Source organism: Chionomys nivalis, chromosome 3 (genome assembly GCF_950005125.1).
Source record: "Chionomys nivalis chromosome 3, mChiNiv1.1, whole genome shotgun sequence".
NCBI classification, from domain to species: domain Eukaryota; kingdom Metazoa; phylum Chordata; class Mammalia; order Rodentia; family Cricetidae; genus Chionomys; species Chionomys nivalis.
Window position 1 is genome coordinate 24,818,961 of NC_080088.1, and position 22,673 is coordinate 24,841,633.

At 38.6% G+C, this 22,673-nt stretch overlaps 1 protein-coding gene across 7 annotated transcripts in view; it reads right to left on the reverse strand.

Annotated features, from left to right (window-relative positions):
* Positions 1-615: 615 nt before the first annotated feature.
* Robo1 (roundabout guidance receptor 1) overlaps positions 616-22,673 on the reverse strand; it is a 1,002,189-nt gene continuing 980,131 nt past the window's right edge. For all 7 annotated transcript variants that reach the window (XM_057763690.1, XM_057763686.1, XM_057763689.1 and 4 more), the window contains 5 exons: positions 21,515-21,921; positions 18,095-18,247; positions 11,671-11,982; positions 4,728-4,924; positions 616-3,574 (listed from right to left, as the gene is read on the reverse strand). In XM_057763690.1, the coding sequence (XP_057619673.1) occupies positions 3,560-3,574; positions 4,728-4,924; positions 11,671-11,982; positions 18,095-18,247; positions 21,515-21,921 (1,084 nt within the window). In that variant the 3' untranslated portion in view covers positions 616-3,559. The remainder of the gene's footprint in view (positions 3,575-4,727; positions 4,925-11,670; positions 11,983-18,094; positions 18,248-21,514; positions 21,922-22,673) is intronic.

A 22,673-nucleotide genomic window follows, 5' to 3' on the forward strand; every position in this document is an offset into this window, starting at 1 on the left:
GGATCTAGAAAACATCATATTGAGTGAGGACAAATATCATATGTACTTAACCATAAGTGGCTTTTAGACTTAAAGCAAAGAAAAATCAGCCTGCAGTTCACAATCCCAGAGAACCTAGACAACAAATAGGACCCTAAGAGACATACATGGATCTAATCTACATGGGAAGTAGAAAAAGGCAAGATCTCCTGAGTAAATTAGGAGCATGGGGATCATGGGAGAGTAGAAGAGGAGGGGAGGGGAGAGGAAAGGAGGGGAGTGGAGAAAATATATAGCTCAATAAAAACAATTATTTCTGTAAGTACCTCCCCCCAATTCAATGATTCACATGTATGGTGTCACTTCATGATCTGTTGTGGTGTTGTCTGTGGTCCATGGATGAATAGATGTTCACTCACATCCGCCGAGGAAAAGTTACACACAGACCAAGAATGCATTTTTTTTTGTTACAACTCAAAACAGCAGCCCCCAAGAGACACTAAATCCATTTATTGAGAACTCAGGTGACATGTCTGTATTATCAAGTATTATAAGAAAGTACCAGAAATACAATACCACCAACTCATTTACTGCCCTTGCATCCAAAAGCAAAGAAACAAACAATGACACCAAGCATTACTCCACAGTGGGGGGGGGGGGGGTTCACAGTGAATTTTACTTACCAGAAATGGAAGCACCCTTGTCCTTATACCACACTTATTCTTTTACTTTCATGCAAACTTTTAGGAACAAATCAGGTATGAAAAATGGGGATTGCATGTATAGTGAATTTCAGTCCATAAATATAACAATATCTTATAGTGTTTGTGGAGTTTACAGAGTCCAGAGCAGATACATTAGCTCACTGAATCATGACAAGAGCTCCATGAGGTAGGTATTATTGAATTTACAGGTGAAGTACCTGAGACTTTGAGGGTAAGTAACATGTCCAAGGAAACACAGCTATGAGAAAACTAGGATTTAAATTCAGGCCCTGTGACATACAGAGTTTGTGTGCAAATTGCAACATGTAATATAAAAGAGAGACAGTGGGTTATTTGTAGTTCACCCACTGAGGAAAAGAAAAAAAAGTCAGTTCATTGCATATGTCTCTCCCGTGTAATTTTTTTCTAAAAAAAAAAAAAAAGCTTAGAGACTGGTTCCTTGACCTGTGGGTCTGTTCATATATTAAGTAGGTGTTGGTAATTTCTTCACTTTTATATAATTAAATTACAAATCAGCCCCCCATTATTCCAATTTTTTTCATCAGCTTTTCAAATTCTGGTAACGATAGACTTAGGTAAAAGAAAAAATATATATATGTCACGGGGTACGTGTGTGTGCAGGGGGCCAAACTCCAGTATATTCTGTAGATCTTGACATTTCCAAGACATGGTACCCATCTCATTAATCTGAGTGAAATTCTGCAATACGGAAATTAAATCAATCATATATGTAATTTGGTATAACACTGGCAGTCCTAGTTTTTTATATGGGTCTGAAACTAGAAAGCAGGCATTTTCTGACAAGCAATGGGATATATAAACTTCCTCTTACTGACAGAACATTGGTGGTTCACACTTTACAAATGAAGTTAACTGCAGTTGAGTCCTGGTGATTTTAGAAAGAGGCTAACTGAAATTCAAACACACATATCTACACAGAAGCATCACACCCTCCTGAGTTAGTCTCTGAGTCAGGGAGCTAACTTCAACTTAAGAATCATCTTTCATTTATTCTACACAGTTGAAATGAGAATTTATGCTTAGAAGTGGAATCTGCATGCTCATAAAACAATTTGAGGACTTTTATTCTTTTGATAATACAGTGGTGAAATGCTAAGACAAAACAGGTTTGTGATTTAATGGAATAAATCTGATAATCACACAATGAAAAAAATCAACACAAGAAAGAATGATGTATTTGAGAACATTTTTAATAAATAATGTGACAAAAATTACTTTTCTGATTATTGAATTTTCAGTATGCAAAATTATGGCTAAAAATAAGAGGTTTCTTACATGAACATAATGAAAACATTAATCACATGGATTGTTCCCTTAGTACTGCACACTCTTTCTATGGGACTTTTTCAAATTACCTAAATGAACACACTTAGTTTTTGGTGAATACCAGCCTTTTTTTGTGGTTCAGTTTTGTTTGGCTTTGTGGGGTCAAGTCTGATAACTACATATGACTAAAGGTTCATATTGTTTTCTTCAAATAGCACCAATTATAAATTCAATTAAATTCATATAATGTCAAAAAAATCATAGAAATCTACAGTCAGAGAGTATCACTTGGCAATTCCAAGTAGGAATACCTCTGATGAGCTTCTAAGGAAATCTTATAAGATTCAACATTGGCCACAACAAACTTAACACTTTCTTTTTTTCTTAAAGTCCAGGAAAAATTAGAACCATTTGGTTCACAGCCCACAATAAAGTCTGTACGTGACTTCACCAGCTGTCATCATTCAAATATTGCAAATACAAACACAGAGCATTAAAAAAACAGGTTAAAAACACTTCTCAACAGTTTCTTCAATAAGACAAAAAAGGTTAATAGTTACAATGGTTTACAAATAAAGTTTAGTGATTGTGCTTTTAAAACCAAAAAAAAAAAAAAAAAAAAAGATTAAAAACAGTGCATTACAAAAACAAAAATCAAACAAACTTCCTTAAGTGGCACTTCTGAAAGTCGAACTGACACTACCAGAAGAAATTTTAGGCCAGTTAAGATAGGGATGTCCTTACTCAATTGGTTGTTCAAAACATCCGCTTGCTTGTAATATGCATTTGTAGTTGCTTTTTGATTGAAAAATAGAACAAAATTTTTTTTGCTAGGTTTACTTCTGACAATGACTAGATAACCAGATGTCCAACTGGCTTAGCTCTACTCATCCAAAAGTACATTTCCAAGAATATATTTCAGTGATTGAAATGAAGACAAAGTTAAGTACCACCAGGAGTTGCAAAGAGTATATATTTACAATGCTTCTACCCCATTCAAACCATCTGCAGTTCTGTGTTTGATATATTTTTAGTTAATCCCAGCAATAGGTGATATGAAAGACTGATTTTAAAACCATGTAAAATGAAGTATGCTTTAATTGGCATTAGCAGTTGGTCATAGAACTATTATATTTTGAGAGCCCTTAGCATGAGGTTGATTCATCACCTTTGTATCTTTGATCAATTTTTTTTTTTGCTATAAATTCGCTTGACATATAAGCAGTGCAATGTCATATCTCAGGGGCAAAATGCAAAAGAATTGGTCTGTTCTTTCTTGCTGGCTGACGGCTGAAGAAAGCAGCCAAGACACTTCCCTTGCTGGAAGTCAAGTGGAGCGGTTGCAACAGCGAGGGGGGAGAGGAAGGTTCCTCAAGGGTTAGGCAATCAATCAGCAACAGTAAAAACCCAAGACATTTTTAAAAAGTGGTATCTCAATAGGGGGAATAAAAACGACAATTTGTACATTCGGATTGCACTGAACACTTCATCTGGCATTGCGTGTCGTCAGACGTGAGGCATCTTGAGTGACGATTTCACATTAATATCACAAGCCTCTCTGGTTATCTTCAGCTTTCAGTTTCCTATAAGAGATGAATTTTTGTTCAATTCAAAAACAAAGCCAAAGGTAATTGTCTTATGCTTATTTATATTCATTGACTGGGTATTTCTTTATTTGTTGGAATGTGTTGCAGTGTTCATCACAGCTAATTCATTTCACAACTTTAATTGGTCTTTATTGCAAATTCAACTATCCTGAAATAAGTACCAACTTGTTCTGTGCCATACCTGGATGTCACAGGTTGGGGCACAGGGTTCTGAGCAAGGAGCCCTACTTTTCCAGTGCTATTTCTCCATTTTAATTATGCATATCATTTTTAAATACTAGATTTAATAGTAAACATATTTCAGCCCCCTCTGCCTGCAAAAGTTCTTCTATTTAAAAGGCAAAAAAAAAAAAACTTTAAAAACTAATAGTCTGGCAGCATTTGTGGGAGAAGTTTTTCTTATTCCAAACAAATTTCAACACGAGATGCATATAGTACTCAATTACACACAATTTCTTAACATTTCATCTTACATTTTGAAGACTCTCAAACTCATTTAGCATCTACTTGAGATTAAACATTTATAAAGAAGCAAATTTGACTTTGAGTTACTTTTTATTAGCTAGAGAAAGCATACTAAATTTCAAAGAGAAGGGACTTTTAAACATCACTTTCAACTATATCTTAGATAATATTCCTAGATTACAAAGAAGAGGAATTTATTTGACTTAGACAGAGTTCCTCTTCCAGCCAGGCTCCTTTCCAAAACAGTGAAGGTATAAGAGAGTAGGAAGGTAAGTCAAACTAAGCCTGGACAGATTCTAGATGTTAAACACTCATATCATAATAGCTCTCGCCTCATTCAGGTTTCAGATAACACAAATTATACCATTTTAGACCAAGGTTTTTTCCAACTTGTGTTCTGTCACATGTTTTATATATGGAAATAAGTGAAAGAATATGAATCTGAGGTCTGTGAGGACATCACTGTTAGCATTTAAAATTATAAAATACATTCAAGGAAAATTCTTCAATTCGCAGAACGTCAGGTGCCAACATCGCAGGCATTAGGATACAGAACGTTTGTGAAAAATAGTTGCATGTCTACATGCTGACAGGTGTTCTTAATGTCGAGGGCTGGCATTACTACTGCAGTCTAAAGTTTTAAAATGGGGGAAATTAGGCATACCTCTAATTCTTCATTATTATCATCTCCTCTTTCATACGCCCCAAGTACTTGCATTTCTGCCATGTTCCTCCGACCTACATTCGCCTGCTCTCTTTGTCGGCTTCCCGATCCTCGTGATGACATCGAGCTTGAGGAACTAGGATCTCTGGGGTTGTTTGATGTAGGGAAAGTCGGTCTACAGTACGGTAGAATATCCTCTGTGTAAAGAAATACAACGAGAGCACATGAACAAACAAGATGCTACATTTTCACCTTACAATGTGTCACTCCTGTCTCCGCAATCCCGAATGGCCACGCAAGACTGAATCAGAGGCATAAGTACGAACACTACAAGCATAATAACGTGGACTGCCTTTGGAAAATGAAAATAACAAGTCTTATTTTCCACGCATTGGTTAGGGATTTGGATTGGCTCCAATCATAAATCAGTGCCCATCCCAAACTCACCTGGGACCAAGGCCATGAAAGAGGACAAGTCAAATGTGGAATCAATTGAATTCCAATTCTTTTTTCAGCATGTGATCTCAGCTAGTTTAGACCCCACCGCCATCAAAATGATAGTAGAATATGTGCTTAAAGGAGCTGCGACATGCACAAAGACAAGACAGCGAGATCACTGTGTAGTCAAGGTGTGTTCTTATGAGGAATTAGGAGGAAGAAGAAATTTCCCAATCATGTGGTAAGCTCGGGGTCAGATTCTCCTTATAGAGACCAACCTAAATGCATTTGCACCACTGAACTCTGGATCCCAGAAGGTGACTGTTCAAGTGGAAGCTTCACGCAGCCCCTGGCATCCATGTATCCAAAGCATCTATAATGGTCAAGTGGAAGCGCCACTTCAAGCCCCCTCTCCAATCTCTCACTAAACGCTGCTGCATCTCAGAAAACCCGCCAAATGATGACCTCTCTCCCAGAGATGCTCAAGACCACTCCCACTGGGTACTTCAACTGCCCTCCAAAAAAAACAGATGCATAGTTTTCCAGTCCTCCTTTCCCATCTCCTCTTTGGGGGGTTGGAAAATCATCCAAGAGTGCCTTATCCATTAAACCTGGGCTTTTTCTAATTTGGTTTGATTTGGTCTGATGAGGTAGAGAGACTTATTGGGGCATAGAAACTTTTCAATGATTTCAAATAATAAGGCACTGTGGTGGTTTGCATGAGAGTGTCCCCTACAGTCTCAAATATTGGAATGCTTGGTACCCTGTGGTGGAACTGTTTGGGATGGATTTGGAGGTGTGGCCTTGTTAGAGGAGGTGTGATACTGGGGATGGGCTTTGAGGTTTCAAAAGCCCATTCATTTTGTTCTTTCTTAAGTATGTTATGTAAGCTCTCAACTGCTGCTCCAGCACCAAGCCTGCCTGCTTGCTGCCATGATCCCTACCATGATTGTTCTGAACTCGCCCTCTGAAATATAAGGCCCCAGTAAATGGTTTCTCCTATTAATTGCTTTGATCATGGTATCTCTTCACAGCAACAGAAAAGTAACTAAGATAGCACACTAGCCAATTATTTCCTGAATTTCTACCTCCTTGCAACTTTAAGTTTCCTGATGTGAAATAATTTAATTGCTCACTTTTCCTCCACAGCCTGTCTATACTCTGGACATAAATCCATTAAAAACAAAACCAAAAACCTACACACTCCCTTCATTCACCTCTGGACCTTCATCTCTGCATTTTTTTTTTCTTTTTTGGGGTTTTTGAGACAGGATTTCTCTGTGTGGCCCTTGCTATTCTGAAACTTGCTCCACAGACCAGGACTCTGCCTCCTGAATGTTGGGTTTAGGCCATACTCTTCTCAATGTATCATAGATGCTGACTTTCAAACCTGAACAGTTTATTTTGGCCTCATCTGAAGCTTATCCATATTCTGAGACACTCAGTTTAGATGTCACTTCTACATTTAAAGACCTCTGGATCTTTCCTGACCTTATTTTGCCCATCACACCAACTGTCCTCATTCTGGACTTCCTGGTGTTACAGCATGGTGAAGTCAGGTTGGATATAAAAAGTGTTTGTATTTGGCTTAGTCTTCAAGACATGCTTGTTGGCACAGGCTGGGCTATGTGGAGGACATAATGGTCAGTGACAATGTCCTTAGGGAAGTCATGGATACCTAATATCTTAAGATATCTATGAATTATAACATCTATATTCTCTCTCTCTCTCTCTCTCTCTCTCTCTCTCTCTCTCTCTCTCTCTCTCCTCTGTATGTATGAACACACGTATATGTGAGCACAAACTTTTTGAGGTCAAAGTTGATGCTTATAGACATCTGAAGACTTATTACTGTAAATATAGCACAATGAGCATTTGATATGTGTAGGAATAAATCAACTGGAGAGGTAAATGTCAGCACAAAGGATCAGACCTTCAAGTTCAGAAAAGCACTTTCCTTAATTAAAAATATCCATTCATTACATATGCAAATCAGGGTGCCTCTTTCATTAAATAAATAATGCAAATTGAATCAAGAAGGTGAAAATTACAGCAATGCTTAGCAATGATAATTTAATGATATACACATGTGAGGTTATGGTTCAAAATAAAATTCGGAAAATCAAAGCATAATAACTGGATCAGGTAAATGCATTTCAGGGGCTAGGTGTCCTTATTTCCAGATTAACAGTTTCTGACTTAGTTCTAAAGATAGAAATAATTTCATAATGAAACAGCTACTGAGTACATTTCTGCAGATTGATTTACACGCCTCCGCTTTGCCTCACTCCATCGCACCAGGATCTTTGTAGCCCTGCAGTTTTCTCCTAAAGAATCCCTCCTTCTTTGGAATTTGCTCATGATCACAAAAGTGGTCATACTTTCCGGACAGTCATGAAGTCTATAACTGACATCACAGTCTTTGGTGTATGAATCACTACTTGGAACACAGGGCCAGGAGTCAAAAGTTTAGTGCTAGATCAGCTTGGCTTAATGGCCAGAGATAAGCTAATAAGCTTTCAGAGCTGGTCTCCCCGAGGACGCTGTGGTCACAGTGAGAGTGTCTGTGTGAAAGGCACAGTTCTGGAGTTGCACTTGAAGCCTGAGCTCATGTTGGCAGCACGAGTCCCACTTTGGTCCCAGAATATGCTTCTTGTTGCAAGGAAGTTGGTGAACCCACAAAGCAACAAGCTGATTACAAATCTTGCCAAAATATATACTAATAAGATACAGTAAAAATCTGAGTACATTTATTATTCTTAATTCTTCCATCGCTCCCTTCTGTCCCCTCTATCATTCTTTTCTTTTGCCTTTTTCTTTATTCTTTTTTTATTTTTCAAGACCGGGTTTCTTTGTGTAGCCTCTATCTCCTAAGTGCTGGGATTAAAGGTATCCATCACCATCACCCAGTTTTTTCTTTTCTTTTTTATCTACTTTAAAAATCTCTTTCTCTTGCACTGACTTTTTGCCATATATATGTATGTGTATTATATATATTTATACATATATACACATATATGTATGTATAGATATAAACATATAAAATGATGTCAATTCATATCCTAAATCATTTCACATTTCCACCAATTTGATCCTCTTGATGAGTTCCATGCAAGTCTTTGCATCCTAACCTTCTGAGAAGAATTTCTGCTCTTCACCTCCTGTTCAAGTGTGAAATGTCTTACAGGTTCCTGTTTGAAAGGTTCCCCATTGGCAGTGTTGTTTGGGGAGGCAGTGGAACCCACAGGACTGGGCCAAGTTGGTAGAAGATTTACGTCAACTGAGCTGGTGGTGTGTACATATAACTATTCTATGTGCTCCTGGTTCCTGCTCGGCTCCTCACTCCACACCAGCATCCCTACCACCATACCCTTTCTGCCATGTGCTCTCTGCAAGTGTGAACCAAACTAAATCTTTCGTCCCAGAAGAGATTTTATCAGACACTCTGGTCACAGAGAGACGGAAGTGACTAATACCTGTCCCTTTCAAAGTTTCCACTTCCTTTTCAGTTCTTCAGAGTCTGGCTTTTCTTCTGACTACTGCAGTCAAAAATAATCATCATAGATGACACATTCCAAAAGTTCCCTTTTTAAATAAGACTACATCAAACTTTCCCCTTGTGCTGTTTCATATTTTTTAATTGGGGGCTGGTCATGGGTTATAACACATGCAGTCACGTCCATCGCTTTTTTCTTTTGCTACTTCTCATTTGTGATGTGCATGGTTTACATGTGTGTGGATGCATACATGTGTGTATGTTTGTGTATGCATTCACATACATGAGACTGATATCTGGAATCTTCTTCTTTCACTCTTCGATCTTATTTATGAAGGGAGGGTCTCTTGGTGAAACTCAGAGCTTGCTGATGGCTAGATTTGCTAGATAGCTTGCTCTTAAGATTTCCTGCCTCTGCCTTCCAAAGTTAGGATTATAGGAGGACATGTCCATCCTCTATTTATCACTGGTTCTGGGGATCTGAATTCAGGTCATCATGCTTCAAAGTAAGAACTTTAATTGCTCTTTGATTTCCCTAGTCCTCTTACATTTCTTACCTCCTTTCTTTCTAGTTGTGTGTGTGTGTATGACGCTAACATTGAACTCAAGACTCTGTTGGTAAACACTCTACCATACACCTACTTTTAATCCTAGTGTCATTATGTTGGTCTTTTTCAAGCATGACATTGAATTTTCATGGGTACGTTTTTCTCTTTACATCTTTGTGTCTTAGAAGTAGGCACCCTGGTCATTTGCATACTACTATTCAGTGTCCTCTTCCGGAACGTTTCTTCAGCTTTATTTAGGTGTAGGGCTCATGAAGAAGTCCTACCTAGATGTAATACTTACAAATCACAATGACTGGCTCAGCAAGATATCCCTTGTGGTACAAAAGAGGGAATTGATTTTTGGTGTAACCAATAGCTGTTTAATTGGACTTAAAACCTGTGTGATGGGAAGAAATTCCTACCTGGTACTGTAAACCTAGCCAACTGTCTGTAGCTGGAGAGGATAGAGACCCCAGAATAGAATCTACTGCTGCTATTCTCTAAAGCTAATGCAATTTCAATCCATATTCTAAATAGTCCTTGTATGCACAGAGAAGTAGCGCTCTCATATATAGTCAAGATGCACCTTTTATTTAGAGACGAGACTACCCCAGATCCTCTGGGTGACATGCAGAGAATAGAATACTAGTTTTCATGTCTTAGCTATCACAATTGTTCTGTCTTCAGGGTGGACACTTTCAGCATGCTTTGTAAAACACGTATTCTCTTCTGTTTCTAGAATTATCATGGCATGTGGGACATTTTCACAGGAACTGAGCTGCGCTCCTCTCTCTTGTCTCACATTCCCAGAGCAGCTAGAATTTTAGCTTTGGGAAATGTTCACACAGCAGACGCAATCCACGTGCTACAAAATAGGGTTTGCTTTGTTCTCCCTCCTGGAGAGCTGATTCATAAACATCTGCTGTACTTCGCTGCTGACATTTAATCTTTATAATTCATACAGTTGTTATCTCAGCCCTGTGTGCTCTAAAACCCAGCCTTACTCCAAGTCGTTCTCTTGATTAATCCAGTTTTCTCAACTCCTAATGATTTTTTTTTGTGTGTGTCTATGTTATCGTCAGCTTCTAAGTCAATAAAAAAATGTATGCTCCTCATGACATCTAGGCATTTCTCTTGTTTCAATTTGGTGAGTACAACTGATGCACAGGGCCTCACAGTTATGGTCCAAATAACCCCTTTTGACTGCATTGTTTCAACTTATATTTTGTTGGGGAATATTCCCTTACATTGCATGAAGATATGTGATTGTGATTGGTTTAATAAAAAAGCTAAATGGTCAATAGCTAGGCAGGATTTTCGATGCAGAGAGAATGCTGGAAAGAAGGTCAGAGATGTGGGGAGTCACCAGCCAAATGCAGAGGAAACATGATATTTGGGAGCTGGGATAACAAGCCATGAGCCGTGTGGCTACATGGAAATGAATAGAAATGGGTTAATGTAAACTATAAGAGCTATTTAGAAACAAGCCTAAGCTATAGGCTGAACTCTCACAATTAATAAGTCTTCGTGTGGTTATATGGGAGCTGGCTGGTGGGACAGAGAAAGACCTGCTATGATATTTTAACATTTTATTGGTTGTATAATACCGTGCCTACCTCTGGCATGCCCATCTTGACTATTTTTGCATTTCCTTGTTATTATTTTAACTCATTTTACATTTTATACTTAGATTATTACTATAATATTACACCTACTATTTCAGCCTCCCCCTTCACTATCCTGGGCTGGTGGTTAGTCTTCTAAGCCACACATCATATTACATCACGTCTTACTTAAAAGTCTTTGTTTAAAAAGTAAAGTTAGCATACCAAGAAACACAATTCACTATGGCATTTTCAGCCATATGTGTACTCATACTTTGTTTGAATTCACCTTCTTCCCCATCATCCTTCGCCTGCCTCCGATCAGTGGGTCATTCCCTCATTCCCAGCAAATAGTCCCTTTCTGTATCTAACGTCACATGGACTCTATTACCTCTCTTCCTCAGCTCCCCGCTGCCTCTATAGTATATCTAAAACTCTTTCTTAGGGTACCCTTGGCTTTTCCAATTTAATCACATTTCGAGATTTGTCTTTAGCTATTTGTCCCCGATCCTGATATCCTGGAAACCATTTATCATCCTTTATATCACGCTTTCATCACCTTTTCTCATTATCCTTCCTCTACCTGATACCTGCAGTCTCCTTGTTTACTCAGCTGAAATCAGGTTTTCCCTTAAAATCTAATGAAAGAATAAAATTCAATTCATGTGGCTTCTCTTCAAACAAGCTGTGTGATGTCATGTATTGGAATCAATTGTATTAAATAATCTGAGCACATTCCCACCCCGCTGTTAGGGAAGTCTTAATCATATTCTTTTCATATAGCCACAAAAAGCCTATGCACGCATCTTGAAAGCTCATAAGATTCTGTGGTCGTCTACTGTTTGGAAAATCAGTACCTTGGACGAGGTGTGTCTTTGCTGGAGGAAGGTCTCGCTTTGCAGCCTTGTTCCCCCGTCCTTTCCCGTCATTTTGCTGTTCCTGTGCTTCTCTGGGGTCCCCTGGATTTGTTCGCAGGTCAGGGACTTGTCGTCCATCCAGTGCTTCTCTCCCCTTGTAACTCCCTCCTCCTTTTCTGTCTGATGATCTGTCTGTTCTTGCTTCTATAGAAGCGAGTTTTGGCACCATTACAGGTCGTACCTCCAGCTGTGCCTTGGACTGGACAGTGGGTGATTTTATAGCAGGTGGTGGCACTGGAGGGGGTGGAAGATCTAAAAGGAATATTTTAAATGTGTCAGATTTTGCATGTCTAATTTCTTCAAAACTAGATTTATCATTGGAGGCACATTCAGTTTTAAAATACTGTACTTTACATGGAATAGAGAAATTAAAGATAACAAAAATGAAGACTGATAACTTAAAATTTATCATCCAAGCATGGAAAAACTGAATGATAGAGTCAGGATTTGAAGACCACTACTACAGGGCTAGCTACTACTGTGCAAATTTTCTGGACTCTAATCCAGCACAGCTTCCTATCTGAGCTCAGCATACTCATACGTTCACAGGTCCTAGATGAATATTCTCTTACATCTTTAGGCAACCTCTTCAAATTGATTGGAGCTGGCACTTAAGTTTTAATTGACATCGCTAACCTAGCCTTCTTAATTTGTAGGTAAAAAGTTCCACATAGACTGAGGCAATGGGGATGATCTATCGGGAACTCACCAAGGCCAGCTGGCCGGGGACTGAAAAAGCATGGGACAAAACCGGTCTCGCTGAACATAATGGACAATGAGGACTACTGAGAACTGAAGAACAATGGCAATGGGTTCTTGATCCTATTGCATGTAATGGCTTTGTGGGAGCCCAGGTAGTTTGGATGCTCACCTTAATAGACCTGGACGGAGGTGGGTGGTCCTTGGACCTCCCACAGGGCAGAGAAACCTGCTTGCTCTTTGGGCTGAGGAGGAAGGAAGACTTGATTGGGGGAGGGGGAGGGAATGGGAGGTGGTGGCGGGGAAGAGGCAGAAATCTTTAATAATTAAATTAATTAATTAATAAAAAAACACTGGGGTATAATAAAATAGGAGGTCATGATTTTTTTTTCTTTTTATTTATTTATTTATTTATTTTATAGTTTTAATTTTAACATGGAGTTTTTTTTTTTTTTCTTTTTTTTTGATTTTTGAGACAGGGTTTCTCTGTAGTTTTTGGTGTCTGTCCCTGAACTAGTTCTTGTAGACCAGGCTAGCCTCGAATGCACGGAGATCCACCTGCCTCTGCCTCTGTCTCCCGAGTGCTGGGATTAAAGGCATGCGCCACCACCGCCAGGCTCCACATAGATTTTTAACTTATTTTCTGATATCGAAGATGTCTACTAGCAGATCAAAGACTAATGACTTTAGATTCTTAATCTCTACTGCTCTTTCTGTCATTTCATTTGGTCACACTTATCTACAGTCCAATCAAAGCTCTCTTCACCCTGTACCCAGATATTTTAAACCAGATAATTTCTGGCAAAAATGTAGGCTAATTTCTTGTTTTATATGTACACCTACATCTCACAGTTACATTCCAAGAAATATTTTTTTACATTTTATACCATATTAGTTTGAATTCTTTACTTCATAAATGTGTTTCAAAATGAAAGTATGTATATAGTTTAATATCTATAAAGTGCATTTTTCTTAAGCAATTCTGCAATTCATAAAAATAATTCTTAGAAACATTCCATAAATAAAGGGAAATATATCTGAATAACATTTGGTAAGTTAACATAATGTGAACAAGTTTTCAGGGAGTTGACTGTGATGTGAGTATGTTATAATAGTCAATATATGCAAAGATAGGGGATGAAATATTATGGGGAATGCTTAAAAGAGAGCAAAGATTACGTCTAAGAGATTAAGTATTAATTAAAAATATGTAATCTCATGAAAAAGATTTAGTTTACTTTCATTTCATTTCTGTACATGTTTGACTGCATGTATGTGTGAGCATCACATGCATGCCTGGAGGTCAAGGTGTCCTTAGAGGCCAAAAATGGTGTTGAATCACCTGGAATGGAGGTATAAGTTGTTTCAAGCTGTGATGTGGGTGATGAGAAAGGAACCTAGGTCCTCTGTAAGAGCAGAAAATACTCTTAGCCTCTCAGCCATCTTTCCAGTCTCTCTTTCTGTAAGCTTACAATGCCTTCTCCTTTTATAGAACCCCCAGCTAAGAAAATGCCCCTCACATAAACTAAAATACAAGGACACATACGTAGGTAATTCTGCCAGTGAGGCAGAAATGTGATAGCCAGATTCAATGCTCTATTTATGTAACTGCTTAAAGTCTCAAGACCCTGCAATTAATGATAAATCAAGTCAAAATAACATCATTCTAAAGAGGATGGTGAATAATTTATGAAAAGTAGGACCAGAGAAATATAGATTTGGTTTTTAAATCAAATATGCAAATGTATTGGGAAGGTTGAAAAGCGGGGGAGGAAAGAGTCTATTAGAAGGTCCTAGAAATGTACTTTAACTCCACAAGACTTCAGCTGATAAATATTCATATATTTTAATCCTATCTTCCATCTGGGTTAAACTTGAAACTAGCGAATGCAAAATAAATAAATAATCAGCCCTTTTAGTAGGACGGGAGGATGCAGACTCTGCTTTGGGTGTTAAGAAACCTTATATTTACTTACAGGGCAAGACATGTCTACGACATTTGAGAGGCTGGCTGGTGGGCTCTTGTACTGAGAATTATGTCCTTGCCAAACACTACACTGAGAGTCACAATCCCCACTATCTAAGAATGCGAATGCATTTGGCATCATTTGAGGAGCAATAAAATTAAAACGAGCTTGCTAGATGGGGTCTAATCTAGTAGGACTAATATAAAAAGAGTTTACAGAACAATCACAGACTAAGGGAGAACAGAGAGAAGACGCAGGAGGAGCACCTCCAAAGATGCAGCCCTGCTCACAACTCAGTCCTGGACTTTCCCCTCCAGAGCTCTGAGGAAATGCATGTGCATCGCTTTAACTGTAAAATCCGTGGTACTGTTTGGTGACAAGTCCCAGGTGGACCAGCCAAGAGGGATCCTCAAAATCTATACGGATTCCGAATGAAGTCCTGTTTATTCATTTAAATGCTTTAGAAAACAACTGGGAAAATTGAAATTTGAGTGATATTTATAAAGCAAAGATGCTATAAACTGAAAGTTATCTATTTTTGACAGTGTTCTCATAACTGATATACAGTAACTAGACTCACCCATCCCAGTCAATACACTGCACTTGTGGAAAAGGCAAAAATAAAAATAAAAATATTACAGACTCCTCTATACTTCACAAATATGCTTAATTCAGATTTCAACAAAAGACACCTCAAATTCTTTCTTCCACCCACCAATATCATAAAACAGTGTAAAAAAAAAAACTATATTCCTTACTGGGATTCTCCAGAATTTTTTTTTTTTTTTTGGTTTTTCGAGACAGGGTTTCTCTGTGGCTTTGGAGCCTGTCCTGGAACTAGCTCTTGTAGACCAGGCTGGTCTCGAACTCACAGAGATCCGCCTACCTCTGCCTCCCAAGTGCTGGGATTAAAGGCGTGCGCCACCACCGCCCGGCAATTCTCCAGAATTTTATCTGCAGAATTTTTTTAAAAAATTATCTAATTTTATGTGCATTGGTGTTTCACTTGCACGTTAATCTGTATGAGAGAGTCAGATCCCCTGATATCAGAGTTATAGATACTTGTGAGTTGTCATTTGGGGGCTAGGAATTGAACCTGTGTCCTCTGGAAAGGCAACCAGTGGTTTTAACCACTGAGCCATCTCTTCAGTCCTTCAGATATATTTTCTAAATGCAGTTTAATAATTTGATAGACTTGTTTTTTTTGAAAAATCTCTTTTGTCTTTATTTCATAGATGCTATCAGGAATATATACAGGCCAAGTGTTAATGGTGCAGCTCTCAGGAGGCAGAGGCAGGAGGATCTCTGTGAGTTCGAGGCCAGCCTGGGATACAGAGCGAATTCCAGGACAGGCTCCAAAGCTAAACAGAGAAACCCTGTCTTGACAAACCAAAACAAACAAACAAAAAATGAAAACGGAATATTCAGATTGTGTAAGGGTATAGATCATGAGAGAGAGAGAGCACAAAGCCTTGGATTTGAGTACCAGAATTATAAAGTGTGTGTGTGTGTGTGTGTGTGTGTGTGAGAGAGAGAGAGAGAGAGAGAGAGAGAGAGAGAGAGAGAGAGAGAGAGAGAGAGAGAGAGAAGTGTTATAGTTTGTATTTCTTTTGTTTGGTGCATTAAGAAAGATCTGAATTTTGTGATTTTTAAATGATTAACGCACATTTTAAGAGGTATAAATAATATGTAGCTTTTCAATGAAATTTTCAGAAATGAGTTGAAGAAACACTCTAGTAATCATAACTGAAGAATGGATGGTTCCTTATGTTGAACGGAAGATAAAACTATAATTTAAAACCAGTGTTACTCATTTCTCCATTACTTATTTTCATGAGCTCCAGAAAACTATTAGCTTCTGCATTAGAGGAAAAGCTGATAATTTACATGACCCCTTTCGTGAGTTGAGCTATTCTAAATCCAGGTAATATTTCACATTAACTTTTTAGCTTTACACACGTTTCAATATAGTCCTTTGGTATTCCTGAAATTAAACAAGAAATAACTTTGGTGATTTGCCATTCCGTTTAATACTTTTCATTCTAGAGTTAGTTACTATTCATATTTGGTTTTCAAATCCATCAAAACAAATCCTGGAGACTGCAGGACACAAGCACAGCTAACACTTCTCAAGAATGGCATCTCTGATGCTTGTTAATCCAGCAAACTTTCACTATTTAAAGCATTTTTGGAGGCGTTACTCCATGCAAGACTTCTCTATAAATACATACAAATGAGAGGTAGAAAGATGCACACAAAGTTTAAGGCCAGGTTTTTCCATATGTGTTCAATTTAGATGTGTTTACATCTCGCTTTGCCATTTGACTGGTCTTCCAGAGAAGAGTCCTGCCTTCTCGATAATAAACATTGATAAAACAGCAATAAAACTTGTAAAATGCCATTACAGGGGTTCCATAAATGTAAGATCGCCGGTATAGTTTGAGGATTTACACCTAGTGTTTGTCCCTTCACGGAGGCAAACATGTGCAGAGTCACTGTAATAACCCTTCGGAATCAGATAATATCCTGACAGCTCACTTTCGCTGACAAAAGCATCCTGGGCAGGAGCCAGGAGGCCCAGGTGCGCCGTGTGATGCCAGTATTTAATGCGATCTAATATCAGATGGATGCTAGTGCGAGAAAATACTCAGAATAAACTCCAGATAATAGCATGGACAACCACCCTTAGCAAAATTGCTTGCGCTCACCATGCTGTGAGCTTTGTATTACATTTTTCCTGTCAAGTGGCAAGACTCACAGGGAAAAGGACCTCCCCAAAGAACCCCTCCCCATAACCTTGGATAAGGATCTATAATATTAAGCTTTCATATGATAATAGCAAATGAAGGCTTTTATGAAAAATTGCTGACTGGTCAGGAAAGGCCTAATCAGATTGCGGCTGCAGACACCCAGGAGGTGGAGAAACTGCCTGTGACACCCTTCTTCCCCCACCCCTTTAGCAAACTCAGAAAACTCGACAAGATGGGTGAGTCTGAGAGAATTTATCTTACATGAATTTCCAATAAAGCCCGAGGGGCTGTTTTATAAAATGCGAAGGTGGTGGTGGTTTAATAAATGCTGGGCCACCTGAGGCACTTTCATTAAAGGCTCTCTCTAGACAACATCACAATGCTTGCACTCTCCGCCTCTGCCCCCTTGAGATTACAAGTGTTCCCTCTTCAGAGAGAGTCCATATTGCATGTGACGGTAGGAAGAAAAGGATTTGAGGTGCCTTTGGGTGCTCACACTAACTATAAACCCACTATGGTTGCAAAAAATTGTTCCGGCATATTTATTGCCCTTTGTTTAACTGCAAATTTTATTTTGAAAAGCTAAAACGAAGAAAATGGAGATATTCTAGAGGTTTGCTGAGTGGACCTGGCAAAGGTTAATCCTTTATTATGACATCAGCTAGAACCACAGCCATGGTGTGAAACAATAAAATCAACTTTTAATTTCTTTCTTTTTTTTTTATTGAAAAAAAATTTTTCCGAACTTTTAATTTCTTAAGCAGCTGTTTAGAAAACTGCCAAGGCAGTTGAAAAGACGCGGAAGGATTCCACTTCCGTAAGTAATATAAGGTTACTGTTAGCGAATGTCAATGTGATCGCTGATGTCAGTGAATGCATTCGCTAGCCATAGAGGAGCAGGGGAATGACGAGCCTCACGGAGGCTTCCGTCCATTTCGGGGGACCTACCATCTGTGTAGGCTTCTCTGCGCAGATGTCCTGGCTGGTGTTTCTGTTTCTTGGCGGGTCTGGCTTTCTGGATGACAGCAGCGCTCATGTTGCTGTCTGTAGACACGGGGCTCGTGGGCCTAGGGCACTGAGAGCCGTGGAAATGGCGGCGGCCTGAGGAAGACAGCCAGAGGCAGGCTCATCAGTGAATTCCAGTGTCATAGAAACAGCCAAAGCAAAACACTCAAGCTGGAAAAAATTCCTAATTTTAAAACATACTTCATACCCACCAAATGAGCTGTCCCCTCTATGTGTGCTGATTGCAGAAAATACCCTGAAAGCACTGTTAGGCTTCTGCATTTTGTAAAAACCAAAGGATTTTTATTCTGCTAAAGTCCCCATCATCTTTACATAAAGAAAACACTGCGATTACTTTTTTCAACTATCATCACTAAAATGTTCTTAAGAGTATTATTATTTCCTCGCATCATATATTCAATGACTGTTGCTTTTTCAAGAGGAAGAATCGGATTCCTTAACAAATCCATGTTGTAAATATACCCTTATTTTAATTAAGTCTGTATATGGCATTCTTTGAAGGTAGAACCCTGATAACTTAGCACTTTTGGGTATTCTCTTTGTAAGCGAGTGCTCTGAAATTTATCTAGCTTACACACGTAGTTCCTAACCAAATGTACTTCCATGCTTTTTCTGCCTCAGGATATTTGTCAGTACTCACTATTCAGTGGCCCCTCCAAGACTCCAGTGTGAGGATGTTGGTTATTTTTGGAGTGACTACATTGCCAGGTCATCCTGCAAACTTAATCTACAAAGCAGACATGGCTCATTTCAGTGTCATCAATGTCCCTTGGAAGGATGTCATACTATAATAGGTACAATGTGCTTCATCGAAAAAGGCAACGGAAGGCTTCCAGTGCCATGCTGACCTACAGTATTTGCCTTCTAGAAACTCTACCCACAAATGCACTGCTTCCAACTGAACCACAAGAAACTTCAGACCAACTAGGAAATCAGACACATCCTCCGGCAAGAAACGAGGGAAGGCCACATCCGTTGAAATCAACACATTTAAAAGTGCTAACTGAGGCACATTAAATAATGGACATTAATGCAGCCAAGTGAGAAGCAATGTGATTGGGTTATCCGTTCATATTAACTTCAAGTCACATGATAAGCACCTCCATTTCTTGAGAAGAATATTGTAATAGGCAGAGGCCAGTGCATATTTGGTTCATTATAATTATGAGCCAAATGAAACCAGAACTGCCACTAAATTACAATACAATAAAATATTAAACCCAACTCTCTTTAGCTATGATGGAGACTATTACAATTAAAGCTACATATCCATGAAAACAGAGAATTAGAGGTGAGATGGAAATCATTATTCATTCTATTGTATGAGGCCATCTACTGCTCAAAGACCCTGAGGCAGAAGGTCGTTTACAGATGAATTTTCAACGTTATTCCTATGTTTCCTTGACTTAATGAGCTGAAACGTGCCATTAAAGCAATCTGAAAATAGTGGCTTGAGATGCTTAATTTCATGTACTTATTTTTTTTTACAGAAGATTAAGAACTATAGTAAAACATATATATAATTAGATTTTATTTATTTATTTATAAAGTTAATTAGGTTTGCATGTATTACTACATTTAGCTGCTACTGGGAAAAATTATATTCAGTTGATTTTTATAAAACATAGGCCTGAAGTGAGTAGATATTCTGTGATAATGTGTTGATAAATATTAGACATCTTTTTCTGCACAATGAATAATGTATGTGGTTTTGTACTTTAAGTAAAACATCAATGAATATATTCTATACTAATAAAAAGTAATGACCAGTACACTATCTCAATAGAGTAAAAGATCCTACCAATATGACAGCCACTAAAGTATGAAAATTAAAACAATAGGCAACAGTTATTGACTTGTAATGATCTTTTTTTTTCCTGAAATATGTTCATTTCCTTTTGTTCATATTGTTTCCCTCAACTATTTGTGTTTTCTTGGCTACCAGAAATGTTGACATACAGACACAATACACACACATCCATGCAGAATACACATACACAAGAGCACACATACAAACACATTCATGTACAATACACGACACACAGAGATACATACAAACACATTTATTCACAACACACACACATGCACACACACACACAAACACATCCATGCACAATATACACATACACAAGCACATACATACACACACATACTGATTCTACACAAAGACCATATGGTATTTTTGAAATTTCAATTATTTTCCTTCTTCTGCTGTTCCCTCTCTAAGTAAGAATTGAGAGGAAGAATTAAGTAAAAATGATCTAAAAATAAGTGCATTCATTATACTAAGCTATAACCATGAGGGGGAAAAGGAAAAAAAGTAATATGCATTTACATTAACTTGCTCTTTCAACTATTAGTAATAATATTAAACATTTATGCTTTAAGATGTATACACATTTCAAATATCTGTCCAGTTTAATTGATAAGAAGCATTATGGTTTCAATCTGCAGCATCCTTCCACAAACTTCCATACTGAGTGCAGGTGCTCTGGAGACTGTGGTACGTTTATAAACTAGGGCCTGCCTGGCAGATGTGGGTTGTAAGAACCAGGCTTTGAAGGTTAGACCTGTTGCTGGGCTTAGCAGGATTCTCAGCCCCATTTGTCCTACAGTGAAGGAAGCCACAGAAACCAGTGCCTATCAGGAACCGAGCCTGCCTGTCCTGCCTTCCTCCTAGGAAGGGCGCACCCAGCTTAAACCAGGAGTCAAAGTATCACACTCCCCTCCAATGGCGCTTCCTTCAGGAACTGTGATCATAGTTATATAGGTAACCTCTACATGTTGATGTAGAGGTTAAGGAGCCATTTCCCAAAGGTTTGAGTGTTCCAACTGGTTATTTCCTCATTTCTCTTACAGAAGTGCTAATTAAATGGAACTATCAAAATGAATTTCATTTTAGTGACTTTATGCATAAAATCTATTTATAATATGTACATAGTAACACGAAGTTCATTTTATTGAATATATTTAAACCTTAGAGGAATTTTGTCAATTGTCTGAAAGGTATTTGCATACATGCAGAAATATAAATATGTAATATTTAATGTAATGTAATGTAAATATATATGAATACATTTGCTATAGTTATCATAACTGACAGTATAGACAGTTTCTTCTCCATCATCTCATACAGAGTTTATGAAATAAAAGTTAATACACTATTTTAAAAGTCTTAGAAACAACAAGGAAATAATCAAACCAAGTCATATTTTTGAACTTTGCTTTCTAAAAAAAAGAGGAAAAAACCCAGAGGATTTTTTTTTTCACACAGGACACATGATGGGGACACTGTTAGCAACAAAGACACGCATCTCTTGGTGAAGGGTGTGCAGGACTCACCAGCAGCATCCTGCATTTGGCGTCGAGCGACTTTCAGGCCAGCGTACTCTGCTGCTGCAGCAACTGCCTGGGCAAAATCAGCGTCAGTGAAAAAGGAGCCATCAGATGAACTGACACTGGAGCGCCCACTCGAAATGTTGTCCTCTTCTGAGGCTGAGCCCCAGCCATTGATCATGGACCCAGTGACAGAGCTCTCAAGGTCCCCAACACTGGATGCTGGGGTCTGCTCAAGCCCACGTAACAAAAGCCTTCTAGTTTGCATTTTGGCAACTTCCATGTCAGCTTCGTCTTCCTCCTCTTCTGGGGCATCCGTATCCATATCTGAGACGAGGGGTCCCGAAATGTAGCCATATGTATGAGGTGGGGAAATTGGCCGAGGTGGTGGAGGAGGACTCACGGGCTGCCGTCTGTGGGAAAATGGAGAGGAACAGCTCAGGACACCGCTTAAGACACAAAACACGAAATAATGGACCCGGAAGCTGAAGTTCACTGTGGCTAGCGGCAGCCCTCCTAGCATTTTAGTTTCTCTTCCTGTCATGGGCATAAAATAACTCACACAAAAAGAACGTCAGGGAGAGGAGGTGCATGCTGACTCACAGCTATAGTCCAGCATGACAGAGAAGTCATGGTATCAGGGCCTTGAGGCAGTTGGCGACACTGTACCACAGCAGAAAGCAGAGGGCAATGGATGCTGCCAGCCTAGCTGATTTTCTTTATTTATAACACCCAGAGTCACATCCATGGAATGGCAACACCCATAGTTGGCAAGTTGTTCCACCCCAATTAGTGAAATCGAGATACCTGTTTCTCCCCCCATCAGGCCTATCGCCAAGTGTTGCAGGTGTTTCTAATTTCTGTACATTAACAATAAGAACTGTTGCATATGGTCTATTATTTATTCAAGTCAAAATTAAGATATTCAGTTCTCTAAATCTCATGTTTGTTCATTTAATTATGTTCACTTAAAAAAAAGGGTAAGGGATAATCCTTATTTGGGGTCACATTGTATTTGTGCTAAAGACTTTCTAATATTCCCAACTGTTTATTATTATTAAAGGTAATAACACTGTATTTGTACTAAAGACTTTCTAATATTCCCAACTGTTTATTACTACTAAAGGTAATAAACATTCGTCTTGAAACAGTTTGTTATACACAC